The sequence below is a fragment of the Canis aureus genome, chromosome 3 (genome assembly GCF_053574225.1).
Source record: "Canis aureus isolate CA01 chromosome 3, VMU_Caureus_v.1.0, whole genome shotgun sequence".
NCBI lineage: Eukaryota > Metazoa > Chordata > Mammalia > Carnivora > Canidae > Canis > Canis aureus.
Genome location: NC_135613.1, coordinates 48,784,643 through 48,800,781, shown reverse-complemented (window position 1 = coordinate 48,800,781; position 16,139 = coordinate 48,784,643). Strand labels below are relative to the sequence as shown.

The following is a 16,139-nucleotide window of genomic DNA, read 5'->3' as shown; positions in this document are numbered from 1 at the left end:
ATGGGAAAGAGAAAGTCAGTTTCCTTCCCCCAAAGAAAACTCCAGGCCCAGATGGAATTTAAAGAAGAAATAATGCCGATTCTAGACAAAGTTCTAGAAAATTGAAGAGGAGGTAATATTTCCCAGCATATTCTATGAGGCTACAATTACCTTAACACCAGACAAAGACATTACAAGAAAAGAAAAGATGCTAGTGTCTCTCTTGAACATACATGCAAAATCCTTAACAAAAATACAGGAAGGGGTAGATGCTTGGGTGGCTCAGTTGGTTAAGCATCCAACTCTTGGTTTCAGCTCAGGTCCTGAAATCAGGCTCTGCGCTCAGCAGGGAATCTGCTTGAGGTTCTCTTCCCCCCACCCCAACTGATAAAACTCACAGTAAAATCATACATAATGGGGAAAGACTGCCTGATTCTAGGAAGAAAGGAAGGATGTTTGCACTGGAAGTCCTAGCTAGTGCTAAAAGGCAAAGAAAAAAAAGACCTATAAATTGTAAAGGAAGGAGTAAAACTGGTTTCCTTGCAGAAGACCTTATCATTTATGTAGACCTTCCCAAAGCTGATTTATCCAGTATGATAGTGACTAACCATGTATGCATAATACAGAACATTTCTGTTGTCACAGAAGGGTCTGTTGGATGATAGTATCTTAAGGAATTTACAGAATAGCAATTAGAACTAAGTTTAGCAGTGCTAAAGGATAAAAGGTTAATATACAAAAATGAAGTATATTTCTATACACTAGCAATTAACAGTTGGAAATGGAAATTCATTCATTCATTCATTCATTCATTCATGAGGACACACAAGATAGAAGCAGAGATATAGGCAGAGGGAGGAGCTGGCTCCCTACAGGGAGTCTGATGTGGAACTTCATGCCAGGACCCCAGGATGACGCCCTGAGCTGAAGGCAGATACTCAACCACTGAGCCACCAGGTGCCCGGAAATTAAAATTTTAAAAAGGATCCCATCCGTAGTAATATCCCAAAACCTAAAATTCTAAGAATATATTTAATAATATGTGTAAGATTTGTACAATATAAACTACAAATGACCAGAATTAAAGATTTAAATAAAAACAAATCATATTTGTGAATCTAGAGACTCAATGTTGTTAAGTCTGTATTTCCTCAGGATGATGATGATGATGATGATGATGATGATGATTATGATTGAGGTATAACTGACATAGAACATTATGTTAGTTTCAGGTATACAGCATAGGGATTTGATATTTGTATACATTGCAAAATGATCACCACAAATTTTCTTTCTTGTGATAAGAACTTTTAAGATCTGCTCTCTTAGCAACTTGCAAAAATGTTATACAGTATTGACTGTACTCTCCATGCTGTACAAGATTATCAAAGATTACTGATAGATTCAGTACAGTCACAATAAAAATTCCAGCAGCGTTTTTTGTAGAAAGTGACAAGATGATTATAAAAGTTATTGGAAGATTTGAAGTAACTTGAATAATAAAAAACATGTGGGGAGAAATTGGAAGACTAACCGTACATGGATACATTTACTATAATGCTGCATGATCAAGGCAGAGTGATCTTAGCATAAGGGTAGACACACAGAGTATAGAACTAAGCCCAAATATATGAAGTCAATTGATTTTTGACGTATATGCCCAGGTAATTCAGTGGTAAAAAGATAGTTTTTTTAGTTTATGGTACTAGGACAACTACATATATATACAGGAGAAAAATAAATCTTCTTCCTTGATAGTACATACAGAATCAGTTCAAAGTGGATCATTGATCTGAATGTCAGAGCTAAAACTAAAACTCATAGAAAATCTTTGTGATTTGGGGTTAGGTGAAGATTTCCTAGCTCATACAAAGTATGAACCATAAAGGAGAAAAATGAATAAATTAATCTATATCAAAAGTAGAAACTTGTACTTGTTAAAAGACGCTGTAGAGAAAATGAAAAGGCAAGTTACAGACTGGGAGATGGTATTTGCAAACAACTTTCTGAGAAGAGTTGTATCCAGAATAAAGAACTCTTAAGCTCAATAAGAAGACCGACAATCTGATGTTTTTTAAATGGGCAAAAGATACAGACATTCCACCAAAGAAGATAAACAGATGGCAGATATTCACATGCAGACATGCTCAACATCTTTTGTCATGAGGGAAGTGCTGACTGCAGTCGCAATGACACACAGCTACTTAAGGGGATGGCTAAACTTACACTGACTGACCTGGCAATTCAAGAATGTAGAGCATTGTGGACATATTACTGGTGGAAATGCAAAATGCTGCAGCCACTTTGAAAAGCAATTTGGCAGTTTCTTAAAAAGTGAGACACATACTAGCCAAGTATTTCATTAGGGAACTCCGATGTCAGATTGTTTTTTGAGTTTCCTTCTTGGACTGATCATATTTCCTGGAGAAAACACTAGCAGTGTCTGGCCTGGAGGATGAAGGCCAGATTACCAATGTTTGAGGAGCCAAGTGGGGAAAAGCTAGGGAAGTCTCAGTATTCCTTATATATACCTCTCCTCAGTCTCCCTCCTGTCAGTACAGCGTCCTTGTCCTTGGCCGGGCCTGGTGTATCTCAGCCCTGAGACCCTTTGTTTTATTTTGCTCACAGAAGGCGGCTCAGATTTTCCTACTAAGATTGGTTTTGGAGCAGGGGCTGGCTGATCAGAATTGCAGAACAGTAACTGTAGACTATTAACTTCTAAAACAGGCTTTTAAAGAAATCCTTGTGTGGGCACCCATTCCCCATCCCATTTACCAGTTCCCGGGCTTTGAGGGAACCTGCACTGTAAAATCAAGTTGCTTCTCCCTTTTCTCCACTTTCATTTCAGTCATTTATCTCTCATCCACTTGCTTCCAGCTTCTGAAATTTTGTTGCTATTTCTTTATTCTTTCTTTTCTTTTCTTTTTTCTTTTGTCTGTCTTCCTCTCTCTCTCTCTCTCTCTCTCTTTCTCTCTCTCTCCTATATTAGGAAGGTGTGAATTGAGTAAGTGTGATCAATTCCCCATCTTTGGAGGTCAGCAGCTGCGATAGGAAATCCTGACTTCCACAAGCTAATACTGTTTCTCTATAGCTTCACCAGCTGATTCTAGCTGTGTGTGTGAGAGACATACAAGTAACCTTCAGAAAGTTGAAGGCTGCCACGTAGTTTGCACCCTACCCCAGTCCTCTGTTCAAGCCAGAGATTTCGCAGTTTCTTTAGCAGTTTGACTTTTCTAACTTGAACTGATTCCCATAGACTTAATGCAATAGGATGTTCCTTATAAAATAGACATTAAACTATTCCTCTATTATTTACATTAGCAAAAACTAGGAATTAGAATTAAATATGTTCAGATGACATCCCACATGACCTACAGTAGTTTGGAGGGCTTGCATTTAGAGTTAGGCTCAGTATCACCTGTTTCTTGCCAACTATTTACTCCAAGAACTGTCATTACCAGAGCTTGGTTTAATTTTCAACTTTGTACAGAGCTAATTCACACCAAAGCTCTGTTCACTTTTGCAGATTCTGTCTTCTTTTCTTTGTAAGGGTGATAATTTTTATCTATATTTATCTTCAGTGGCTCAGGCAAACCTAAAATAGCAAAGAGCAAGATAAAGGTGTGTGAAGTTGTGATTCCCCATTATCGCTGATGGTCAAGTGTTTAACAATATGAAAATATTCTTCTAGACACCATTTTAGAAAGCAGGTATTTAAAATTAAGGCTTTTCATTTGAGTTATATGTTCAGATTTTATTACCATGTGCTTTTTATTTTTAGGATATATAGATTTTGCTATATTTTATTTTTTAAGCTTGCTAGTCCTTTTCTTTGGCTGGCTAAGATATCTGTCCTTTAGGGATCAGCAGTATATTAGTATAAAAAAAGTGCTATGCTAAACAGAACTTGTTCATTCCACTTTCAGTGAACATATGTGACCTTTTGCAAGTTACTTTTCTAAGCTTTCTTTCTTTCTTTCTTTCTTTCTTTCTTTCTTTCTTTCTTTCTATCTATCTATCTATCTATCTATTATTTGAGAGAGAGAAAGAGAGATCACAAGAAGTGGGTAGAGGTACAGGAAGAACCAGACTCCCTGCTGAGCAGGGGGCCTGACAAGGGACTCCATTCCAGAACCTTGAGATCATGACCTGAGCTGAAGGCAGCTGCCCCACCAACTGAGCCACCCAGGCGCCCTCCAAGCCCTATTTCCTCATCAGTAGATCAGAGAAATTGGACAAGACAGTCTCATAAGATCCCCTCCTGATTCTCATTCCATGATTATATGAATGTGAGACATCCTACTTACATGAAAGCATACCCAGCCTCTCTAGCCCATGTTGAAGCCCCTCTGCTTTGAATATCGTACTTTATGCTTATCTGTAGAATGTACTTGGGCATTTAACATAAACTACCTCACAGCATTTCTAAATTGTTTCATGTGTATATGTCCCACGGACCCTGTCTCCTGGGATGTTTGTTTCTTCCTCAGTGCTGTGGGTAAAGGGGTCTCAGCCTCTGGAACCTTGTATCAGGTGGTGAGAAGAGCAGAGTTTTGGTGGGAGCGGGGGGGGGGGGGGTGTTTCTAAAGGTGTTGGGTTATTTTGTATTACAGCCCTCCTGATTTAATGAATCCCCTATGGATTGTCATTTAAGTTGCTTTAGGGTTTTCCCTGTTATAAACAATACTTTAAATAATGTCTGTGTATATAAATCTTTGCCCTCTCTTATGAGTATGCTCTGTGGTTAATTCCTGTCAAAGAGTAGATATTTCATTCTAATATCTGTTGTCAAAAGGGAAGATAAAAGCAGATCTAAGTGCTGGTACTTGTTGTTTTTTTTTTAAATTTATTTATGATAGTCACAGAGAGAGAGAGAGAGAGAGAGAGAGAGGCAGAGACATAGGCAGAGGGAGAAGCAGGCTCCATGCACCGGGAGCCCGATGTGGGATTCGATCCCAGGTCTCCAGGCGCCAAACTGCTGCGCCACCCAGGGATCCCTGGTACTTGTTATATAACCTTAGGGTAAGTTGCTTGACCTTTTTAAGCTTCCTTTCATTCATATGTAAATGAAGATAAATTACAGTATTTTACCTCAAGTTTGTAGTCAGATAGATCCTGGCTGTCATAAGTGCTGGTCTGTAGTAAACACTCACTAAATGTTGGTTCTGTTCTTAATCTGTAATGATAATATGTCACTGGTTATAAAAATGTGCCTTACGTTTTTCTTTTTCTTTTTTTAGCTATGACTCAAGACCTGTGATAAAGGAAATCTGCTTTTGAAAAATAAGAGAACTTTTTTCCTTTGGTTGGATTCTTCAACACAGCCAATGAAAACAAAGCACTGTATTTCTTTTCACTGAGATATCACTGTTGTTCCCAAGAAAGAATGGCAGACAATCCTAGACTTCCATCATAAGCAGAGTGACATGTAGACATATTTGCTGCACATGATGTTCACACAGTGAAAGTCATAAAGAGACAAAGTGGTATTGTTTACATTACTAGAAAATTAATAGCTTTCCAATGGCAATAACCCATTTATGAAAGAGTTTTAGTCCACTGGAATAGACAGGGACCACATACTGTGGGAGGCAGATAAGCATAGAGCTGATATTTGATGCACATCCTGTAATGGTAAACCCATCCCTAAAAGTATCCTAAAGCAGGTACCAGACGTGCTTTTCTTTGGCCTCCTAAACAAACAGGTGAGTCAGCCCCTCCAAGAGCCAGGCAGCTCAGAGTGGCAGTGTGGTGCTAGCAGATTGTTTTCCTTCAGTGGACCAGGGCAAGGGCTCCCTGGCCATCTTCCTTCACAGAGGCATTAATTTGGAAGGAAGCTAGCTGACAGGTCGAGTCTCGGTGACATTGTCCTTCCCTTTGGTGACAGTATGCAATTTTCACATTTTAATGGCTCCTGAGATGCAGTATACTGAAAACCAGTCTCTCCTTCACTAGCAAAGATGAGTCCCCTTGACTCTGAGCATTAAAACTTGCTCTTCTGGAATACTGTGCTCCAAGTTACTTAACTTTCCCCCCAGACTACATGTGGAAAAGAAGGAATAGTAACAATCACTCCAGGTTCCCCCCAGTGATAGCTTGGACAAAATGTTCATTCTCCGATTGTATGGTTTTTGTTTTTTTTTTTTCCTTTCTCTTTTCCTTTTTTTTTTTTTTTTTCTTTGAAGATTGGCAAGCAAGGGTTGGGGATAGGGAAAGCACTCAACCTTGACTGCCTCCCCCTTCTTTGATGTGAGCTGGGAAGTAAGTGTGCAGCTGGCGACCTTTTTTCCTTCTGTCTCTAGGAGCGCAGGAGACCCCCTCACTGCACTTGCGCTCAGTCAGCTCCTGGGGCGGGGCCTTGCTGCCATCAGCACTGCTGCCCCACTGACGAGCACACTCCACTGGCCGGGCAGTGCCAATGCTTCTTCACTGCACATGACTGAAGGGGAAGAACATTCTCTTAGGTGTTACTGCTTTTGCTCAGACTTTGCAAAAAAAAAAAAAAATTATATATATATATATATATAAAATATATAATTATTAATCACCTCTGTCCTTGAGAAAGCCTTGAATGAATAGAGAATTTATTCCATTGCAATATTTGATTGTATAGAGGCACACTGTTTCATCAACAGAAGAAGCAAAAGGCTGTGTATAAGTTTTTGGTACTATGTACCACCTCTGTTATTCTTCTAAAGCGAAGTATTCATGTACTTAAACCATATTCTATTTAATTGTGTTTGATTTGAAAAATATATATATATGAATTATATTTAAAATTGTGTCAACTTCCTGCTTTCAGGGCATTTATGGCTCTTCTACTGAAATGTGTTGATTCTTCCAAATATTTCCATTTGCTTTACAAAACCCAGACATGAACCGCTCCTGGACTTAGCCTTGTGTTTGGAGTGTACGCCATAGACTTGAGGTTTTATTAGGTGTAATTGCTGTGATTAACTCATTTTGTTCTTTAAAAAAAGTATTTCCATCCTTTCACTTTGCTTCAACCTTTAAGTAACAGAAAAGCAATATAAAGGTCATAGAATAAAATGTGGTTTTGGGTGACTTGCTGCCTCTGCATGTTTTGGAATAACCATTTCTGTAAGATTCTAGGCTATTTAAGCTAGTACTTTCAGTTACGATAATATATAGTAATTTCTTGGTATACATTTTGTGCTTCTGAGCTAAAGATGTCAGTACTTGTAACGTTATTACAAAGAAAAGAATAGCAAATTGGAGACTTGGTTACTTTTCTCTGCCCTACCTGCTGTGGGACACAGTGGCCAACTGTGGCCTGAAATTATTAGTCAGATTAATATTTGGTCGAAAGTAGATCCTTGTACTGATGTTAAAATTGGAATTGGATTCAGTCTGGCACCACTGTGTTTCAGGTTCTATGCAGTGTGCCCACAAAATACAGTGCCTCAGCAGGATTTTCATAGGCTCAAGGAATCAGTTGAACATCCATCTTTATCATGTTTATCAACGCAAATTGTTAGAAAAGATGTTAGTGAAAAAGCGCTACCTTTTGTAGTGAAAAAGCAGTATCTTTTGTAACTTGCCATGTCTTTATCACTCCTGTAAGATTTGATGAAAGTAAAAAGTAAATGTCAACCAAGTCCAGTGAAGAGCAATAAAACAGGGAGCAACTTATTGTAACTTTTTCGACTTGGGTTTCAGTATTTGGTAGAGCTTTATGAAATGTAAGTAATGCACATTTCTGGAGCTGTGTTGAATTCAGTAGGAGTTTGGAGGAGAAGGTCACTCTGAATTGTAGAAAATTACAGACAACTCTGTTGTTTTAAGTTCCAGTAGCTAAGCACCTGCTGAAGGAGCTCTTCTGCCTCTCTTTCTATTGACACTGTTTGGGGGTACACTGACCCTGCCCTCATTCCTGCAGGAACCATGTCTGTAAACTAATGACATCATTCCCCTTACACCTCCCCACATACCAGTTGATTAGACCAGGGTTGAACTTCTGATCCAAACAGGCTCAAGACAATTCTTAAGAATTTAAGAATTCTCCCTAAGAAGGAGAGATACCTTCTGGGATTGCAGTTTGCGTGGGGCCCTTAGAAAGTCAGGACCTGTGAGCCACCCTACACATGCTGAGAGGTTCAGAAGTAGGAAAACCTGAGTGAGTGCAAGTGAGTCAGATCAGCCACTTGAGTAGCCTCGAGGACTTAACTGGTTTTTGGATCTGGTTCTCCATCCTTGCTGTGGACTCTGTTCACCCCTCAGGTAGCCTTAAAATGCATTTGGGGTTTTCAAAAATCAGTCTGAAGAGAGTTTTTATTAAAACATGGGACCAAAAGGACCTTGACTAAAGTACTACCAGACTGTTCTAATTACAAATCATCATGCATCCTCAGCATGTTTGCAAAATGCCCCTAAATTCTAGGGAATTTTTCTTTAGTAAACCTTCTTTGGTTATTTTGTGAATTCTCTCAAAACAGAATCCTCAACTAATGGAGCTAAAAGACATTGCCTCATTTTTATAGGGAGGAGTTACTCTGGCCCAGGAAAAGGGTGTGGGATAATCACCATTAGAACTCAGGCCTTCAAAAAAAAAAAAGGAACTCAGGCCTTCTGGACCAGAGCCTTGTCATGCTTCCCAGCATCCTTCCAAAGGATAAACACCATCCCCGCTTTTAGCAACTATAATAAACCCCGAAATAGAGGGCATTTCTATTAATGAGTAACTGAAAATAAGCTTCAAATGATGGAGTGATCAATCCCTGCAGTGATTATCACAAAATAGGTACATGCTGACCACTTCTGTGGACTAGTCAAGACACCCGGCCTTTGGCTGGAACCGTAAGTGGGAGTAAATCCTAGCGAAACTTTCAAGGTTACAACTTAGGCGACCCACATGTTATAATAGTAACCTGATGAGACCCCTTACAGATAAGCACTCTGGGTACTTAGGAGGCCTCCCTGGCTGGGGCAGGGTGGGGATGGCTCCGAGTAAGAAGCGTGGTACTGTGTTGATACGGGACAGGTGGGAATGGCCATGGCGTGGCCAGTGTTGGAGGGATCAGTATAAGCAAAATTCTGGAGGGCATTCGCGCTCAGGGAGAAAGAAGTTCATCTGCTTGCCTGTCACATCAGGGTAGTTATTTCTGCCTTAGTAATTTTATGCAACCAAATATTTCCTTAGTCTATTCCCCTCAAACTGCCTACTCTGGCACAATGAGGGTGTCTGAACTCACCTGGAATAGTTAAGCCCATTGCCTAAGGGTGGTAGTGCATCCCCCTTCCCCCAGGTACCATTGAGGCACCTCTACAACTGCTTTAGTGTCCCCTGTGTTTGTGAGCACAGGCTGGGGCAACTGAGCCGTCAAGGCCTGTGGTGCGCAGGCAAGGTGCTAGAAAGGGTGGGCTTAAGTTCAGCTCAGAGAGAGCTGGGAATTGCCAAGGAGCAAATAAGAGGATTGTGGTGACTGTTGTTTCCCCGGACTGGACTGGACTTCGGGTATTTGAGTCCCTCATCTTGAATGTGCCTTGAGGCTCCTCCCAAATGATCCCCTGCTGGCCTCTGCCTGCATTGCAGTAAGAGTCCTGCGCACCACGCACCTTGTGGAAAAGCCCCAGCTAAACAGTGCCATGGGCCTCCACACTGTGTAGCTCTGAACCACGGGCCCAGCCTAGCGGGCTCGCCACAACCCAGGGGGCTCCACCCAGACCCTCGGTTTCCTCTTCTTGACAGAAATCAACCATTGTTCCTTCTAATGACAAAGCCACTGATTAAGCAAATGTTTGCCAATTCCAAAGTATTTTAATGCCTACTAAGTGCCAGGCTCTGTTTATAGTGCAATGTTACAGGAATAAAAGAAAGTTCTGAGCCCCCTGGAGCTTCTGTTCTGAGGAGGAGATAGACATTGGAAGCTCCATCTATAGTGTGTGCTGGTATTTTTTTGACTCAAGATAGCCTCTTGAGCCTATGATTTAACATCTTTTCCTTACAAAGCTTTGCAAGAGGTCACTAGGCTTTCCTGACCCATGGGGTAGAAGTGGCCTAAGGAGGGGTCGCTCTTCTGAGAGCACCTGCCCCTCGTGGACCAGTTGCTGTGCCATTCCATTTATTCCCTGAAGGACTAGACATGCTCAGGTGTTGAACACCTATCTGACAGCAGGGGGTGGGCCCCTTGATGTCTGAGGCCATCAAGTCTGAGTAGGGTAGGCTTAGAAGAGGCCAGAGGATCAGTCTCAGCCCCCTGGGGTTCTGCAGAGCTTTGGGAAATGTGAATTCTTAGAAACCAGAAACAAGAAGGCTAGTGTAGTTATCACACACACGTGATACCAAATCCCGGCCTTGGAAGAACCTAGCTAGCTATTGAGCTGATTCCATGAGGTTATCAGCTCTGAGTTCTGCTTTAATGATAATGACAATAAACAGCATAACTGAATACGTAACACCGTGCCAACCACTGGTAAGGTAAGTACCTGCTTTCCCCTCGTGGGAGGGAGGCTGAGGCTTCAGAGGCCAAGGAAACCAATCCAGGCACTGACCCTGCCCTCTTCCCCACTACTCCGTTCTGTTGTAGATCTTCCTTAGCTCTTCTCTCATTGTGCTGCTTGTTTGTTCTCACTAAAAACTGGTATAGGGCAGCCCCCGTGGCACAGCAGTTTAGCGCCACCTGCAGCCTGGGGTGTGATCCTGGAGACAAGGGATCGAGTCCCATGTCAGGCTCCCTACATGGAGCCTGCTTTTCCCTCTGCCTGTGTCTCTGCCTCTCTCTCTGTGTGTCTCTATGAATAAATAAATAAAATCTTAAAAAAAAAAAAAACTGGTATAGCAGATGCTGAAGGTTTCTGGAAGAGGGGATTGTGGCTTTAAAACAATCCATCCGTGACCTGTGGTAGTTCTTAAACTTTCACATGCTTCAGGATCTACTGGAGAACTTGTTAAAACGTGGATTTCTGGGCCTAACCCTGTTTCTGTTTTAGTTGGTCTGGGGTAAGGGCTGAGAATTCCCATTTGTAACACATTTCCAGGTGATGCTACTGCTGCTCCTGAGATCAGACTTTTGAGAATCACTGCCTTTAAATCTTCCTGTAAACTGGGAACTGAATATTATTCATTCCCTTTTATTGGAAATGCCCATGCTACACAGAAGTGGAGTTTGAGGCGTATTACTTGTGAGTCACCACAACAAACACATAGATCCTTTATTCGTATTCAGATGTTAAAGCCAAAAACACCCAAACAGCACCCCACTGTCTCAGTCACTGAGCAAGTCTGAGACCATGGAGGCAAATCTCTTCTCCTAGGGTAAGGCTTAAGAGAAGCCACAGTCTAGTCTCAGCCCCATGATCTCCTCTGCCACTTGTCCCCATGCCTCATGCCTTTGCCAGGAAGTGCACCTGCCAAGTTCCTCCTGGGCTGCGACTTTAGGCTGTTGTGGTCACACTGAAGGTCCCAGTGGAATCTCTTGTGCAATCTCTGGTCCATTTCTTTCCAGTCCCCCAGGTCCTTGATGCCAACTGCCCTCTGAAGTCTTGATCATGCCTTTCCTGACCCGTCTCTCCTTTGCTGTCCTTTTCAAGTCCCTCCCATAGGACCTGGTTCTTCCTTTCTTCCCCTCCTAATCTCCACTCTCCCTGTTTATTCCTTCAGCATATGCTTCCTGAGGATTTATATGCCTCTTCTAGTTGCTGTGAATATAGCAGTACCCAGAATGCACATACTGCCCACTCTCCTTACAATCTAGAAAACAATGACAGTTCATGCGACAAGTGTGGTGGGAGAGCCCGAGGAACCTGTTGGGGGCCGTCTAGGTGGACCCCTCTTTGTGAGCCACAGACTTCCCAATCATCTCAGTCTTCCTCCAGAGCATGTCCATTCTGCATGTCTCTTTCCTCAAGATAACATTTCTTCCCAGTCCTGACACATGCAGGCCGCTCCTCTCCCTCCCCCCACCCCTACAACTGGACCAGGACTTCATATTGGCATTGTCCATGACTGGCCACTGCTGGCCCGATGCTATTTCTGTACCCTTGCTCCACATCCTCCCTTGCTACATGGAGAGGCTGTCCTCTCATCTCTGCCGCCTGCCTGGCTCCAAGACACTCCCAGCTATCTCCAAGTCTTTGATGCTTCATCAAAGACTACTTCATTCCCACTCCAAGAAACTTCACTGATCCATGGTGGTGATCCACCCAGCAACCCAGCTTAGAGCTCTTTGGCTGCCTTTGTTCTCTTCAATCACATCCATAACTAGATCTTGTCATCTCCTGCAACTGCTCTACCTCTGGTCGCTCCTCACATTTTAGCCCACCATAACCTCAAACGATGCAAGTACAGTTATAGACTCCTGCTGGGATGGGTGAAAAAGAGGAGTGGGAAGAAACTTAGTAATTATTCCAGGGGGTAGGTATACTCTCATTATTACAAGAGTTAGGTTTTGTAAACCAGCCTTTCAAAGAGCAACTTCAAGAGCAATAAGTGAATACTTTTGTTGTAAGGATTATAAACCTGCACCTACATGATAAGTTGGGAGTAGGGGGCAAACTGTCCTAATGTGACGACTTGGATCAAACTTATCAATGACAGTGTCAGACAAGTATTTTAAAATGCTGTATTTCAAACAACTTAGATGCAATTGAAGGATATACACTTGAAGAAACCATGGCTCTGGATACAATGAAGACAATGTCCAAGATGCATGTAGACTTTGAATAAAATTGTTACTTGACATGTAAGAATGGGGGGGGGGGGAAGCAGTATTTTGTATTAATGTATTATTGTATATAATGTTATTTTAAATATGCATGTGTAGCTCAATAAATTAGATATTATAACAAGACATCTGATTATTTCATCAACATTCCTAAAAGTTTAAATTGATTTGGATTGATCCCTTAATTTTTAAAAATCTGTTCATTAGATAAATAGAGATTTGCCTTAAATATAAGATTACCTATATCATTAATGAACTCCCTGTTGCTGCTGAATAAGTCCAAATTCCTTACGTAGCATTTAACACCCTGACTGATCTAGCTGCCTAGATATTGGAACGCTAGACTTTAAACCATCCCTCTTCCCACCCTTTCTCTGAGCTCATGCCTTTGCTCAAACATGCCTACAGTTTAAATGTCCTCCCCCACACTCTGCCTAAAGAAGTCCTTCTCACCTCTAAAGGCTGGCTTGCTCCCTCCTCTGCCCCTTACTCCAAAAACCTCCCCTGGTGCCCAGTCTCTGAGGTGCCCGAGCACGTCCTCACACAACATCCAATGGTGTCATGGACAGTTGGTTTTGGGCCTACTTCATCAGATGTGTGTGAACTCTTCCCAGGGAAGATCTAGTGTTGATCCATGGGGCATGGCCCAGGAGATGCTGAAGGAAAAAAAAAAAAAAAAAAGCTGGCTTTAAATGAGGCCCAGGTAATGGCCTTCCAGGCACTTCTATCCAGAATCAGAGCTACTAAGTCTTCCTATGTCTTGGGGGCTGAAAGGGTCCTTGCTACCTCCTCCTAGAAAGAGGCTGATATTGAGATGCCACTTTCTTGCACTAGTACAGCAGTTCATAAGGTTTGGTTCACAAGTACCTATCTGTTTTGAGATCCTTTCAGGAGGTCCTCACGGTCAAAATTATAACACTAAGACATTAACTGCCTTTTTTCACTGTGTGAATATTTGCACAGACAGTGCAAAAACAATGGTGGGTGAAACTTCTGGCACCTTAGGAGGAATCTGGACAGTGACACCAAACTGTACCAGCGGTCATTGTATTCTTCACCAACATGCACTAGTCCTAAAAAAATTTTTTTGATAAAATAAAAGCCAATCTCCCATAAGAATGTCATTAGTGAAGCAGAAACTGATTAATTTTATTAAATCTCAACCGTCAAGTATATATATATATATTTTTTAATTTTATTTATTTATTCATGAGATACAGAGAGAGAGAGGCAGAGACACAGGCAGAGGGAGAAGCAGGCTCCATGCAGGGAGCCTGATGTGGGAATCAATCCCGGGACTCCAGGATCATGCCCTGGGCCAAAGGCAGGCGCTAAACCGCTGAGCCACCCAGGGATCCCTATGTTTTTTTAATATCAAGGGGGCCAAAATGAGAAAACTGTATAAAACCCTTCTGCATAGTCAATATAATGGGGGCCTCCAGGAAAAGCACTTATCCAATTGTTTGGGTTGTTAGCAGAACTGGTCACTGTTGTCATGGAATACTGTGAAAGAACAACGGACAAACTGGTTATTCAGACTTGAGTCTTCAAAAGACATTTTCTTGAAAACAAGTGAAGCAAGCCTATGGCTTTGAGAAGAAAACATTGACAGTATTTTTTTGCCGAGGATAAAATGTGAGTATTCAAGCAAAATTTAGAATTTTGAAAAACCGGCATTTGCCACTGTGAGCTTGAGAGCTTCCTATTTTCAAAAGACATTTCTGTTGAGAACTGATTAACAGATGTGATTTTTTTTTTTCAGATACTGTATGATGAAATGTGTCAACATTTGGAAGAACTACAAAACCCAATGAACCAATATTCTCCAAATGACCAATGTGTGATGCACAAAACCAAGCTTGGATGAAAGCTTCATTCAAAGTGCAAGATCCACCAATAAAGTGTGAAGAGTTTCTGAGATGAAGAACTTTGAGAACAGCTCCACTTGTCCAAACCTCAGGCTGGTAGTAGAAGCCACACCAAGGAGGCCAGACCTTATCTATACTGTGCTGTTGGCATGAAAACAGGTTCTATTACATATTGTGCTACATCCTTGCTGTGGGATCCTCAGCTTTTCCCTCACCTCTCAGGGCCTCTGCTTCATCTGCAGAAATAAGATAATGATTCTTTAGCGACTGGTAGTAGCAGAGAGAGACGTTCCCAGATTCAAGAAATATTTGATAATGCAATCAGAAGGTCTTCATGATATATTGTGAAGAAGAGAGTGAAGAATTGGTTTTCTTTAATTATTACAAAGAAAGACCCTCTCCAGTATCTGACTTCCAAGGCTGCTCTCGTACTGAAGATCCAGCATTTCGCTCAGGCCCCTGGTTCCTCATTAGAGGCATGCATCTCTAATCATGAGGATTTATTTGGGTTGTGTGATTGCCAGCACTGGATAAAGGAGCTTTCCTTCTTTTCTCCTCACTGTGGCAAGAACTGCTGATCCAATGTCTTCACCCAACTCAGGAGGAAGTGAACATTCTGTCCTGACCACAGGGCCCAAAGCAGTTTCTTCTGCCTGCCTGAGGTCAGCCACAGAGCTGACACGCCAGGTCTCTGGAGAAGGAAGCTCACAAAGGCTGGAAGCCTGAGTTAGCCCTCAGCACTGCTTTGACAGGGAGCAGGGGGGTATCAGGAAGCTGGCAGATGTGCTATCCTCCCCAAGGCTTTACAAGAGGAGCCTTCTCCAGAGAATTCACACAAACTTGATTCCATGAGCATCCAGAGATCAGGCTGAGAGACTCTCTCAAGAACAGCTCACATTAATCAAGCTCCTTGACACAGAAGCTGTGATGCAGAAATATACACTAGAGGACCAATTTATTGACTTATGAGAAAAAGTTCAACTGCCCAAAAGTAAACCAGAAAGAGCATTTGGTAAGATCCAACACCCATTTGTGCAAACCAGGAATAGAGGGGAACTTTTCTCATCTTTGACGTTTGTCCCAACCCATAGAATGTGCAACACCAAAAGTGAACCCTAATGTAAACTATGGGCTCTGAGTAATAATGGTGTGGCGATACAGTTTTGTCAGTTGTAACAAATGCCCTACTCTGGTGCTGGATGAGGACAGTTGGGGACAATATGCGCGTGTGAGAATGGGGTGCATGTGCAAAATCTCTGTACTTTCTGCACCATTTTTAAAATTGAGATATATACTTGGCATATAACGTTGTGTAAGTTTAAGGGGCACAGCATATCCACTGTAGTATTAGTTAACACCTTTGTTATCAGGTCATTAATTACCCATTCTTCTAGTGGTGGGGACAACTTTCTCTCAATTTTACTGTGATGATGTTGTTGTTTTGTTAAGAACTGTACAAAGGCTTCTGATCTGACCCAGGGAAAAGTCAGAGTCCTTATAATGATCCATTAGACCCTGCAGCATCTGTTCTGTTTTTCTCTGTGACGTCATTTCCAATCACCTTCCCCTTGATTCACCAGCTCCAGACACTCTGAGCTACAGGCCCGCT

The 16,139-nt window shown here is 41.9% G+C and overlaps 1 protein-coding gene across 5 annotated transcripts in view; it reads left to right on the top strand.

Annotated features, from left to right (window-relative positions):
* AKAP10 (A-kinase anchoring protein 10) overlaps positions 1-7,638 on the top strand; it is an 85,565-nt gene extending 77,927 nt beyond the window's left edge. For all 5 annotated transcript variants that reach the window (XM_077892480.1, XM_077892479.1, XM_077892481.1 and 2 more), the window contains one exon: positions 5,220-7,638. In XM_077892480.1, the coding sequence (XP_077748606.1) occupies positions 5,220-5,225 (6 nt within the window). In that variant the 3' untranslated portion in view covers positions 5,226-7,638. The remainder of the gene's footprint in view (positions 1-5,219) is intronic.
* Positions 7,639-16,139: the final 8,501 nt, after the last annotated feature.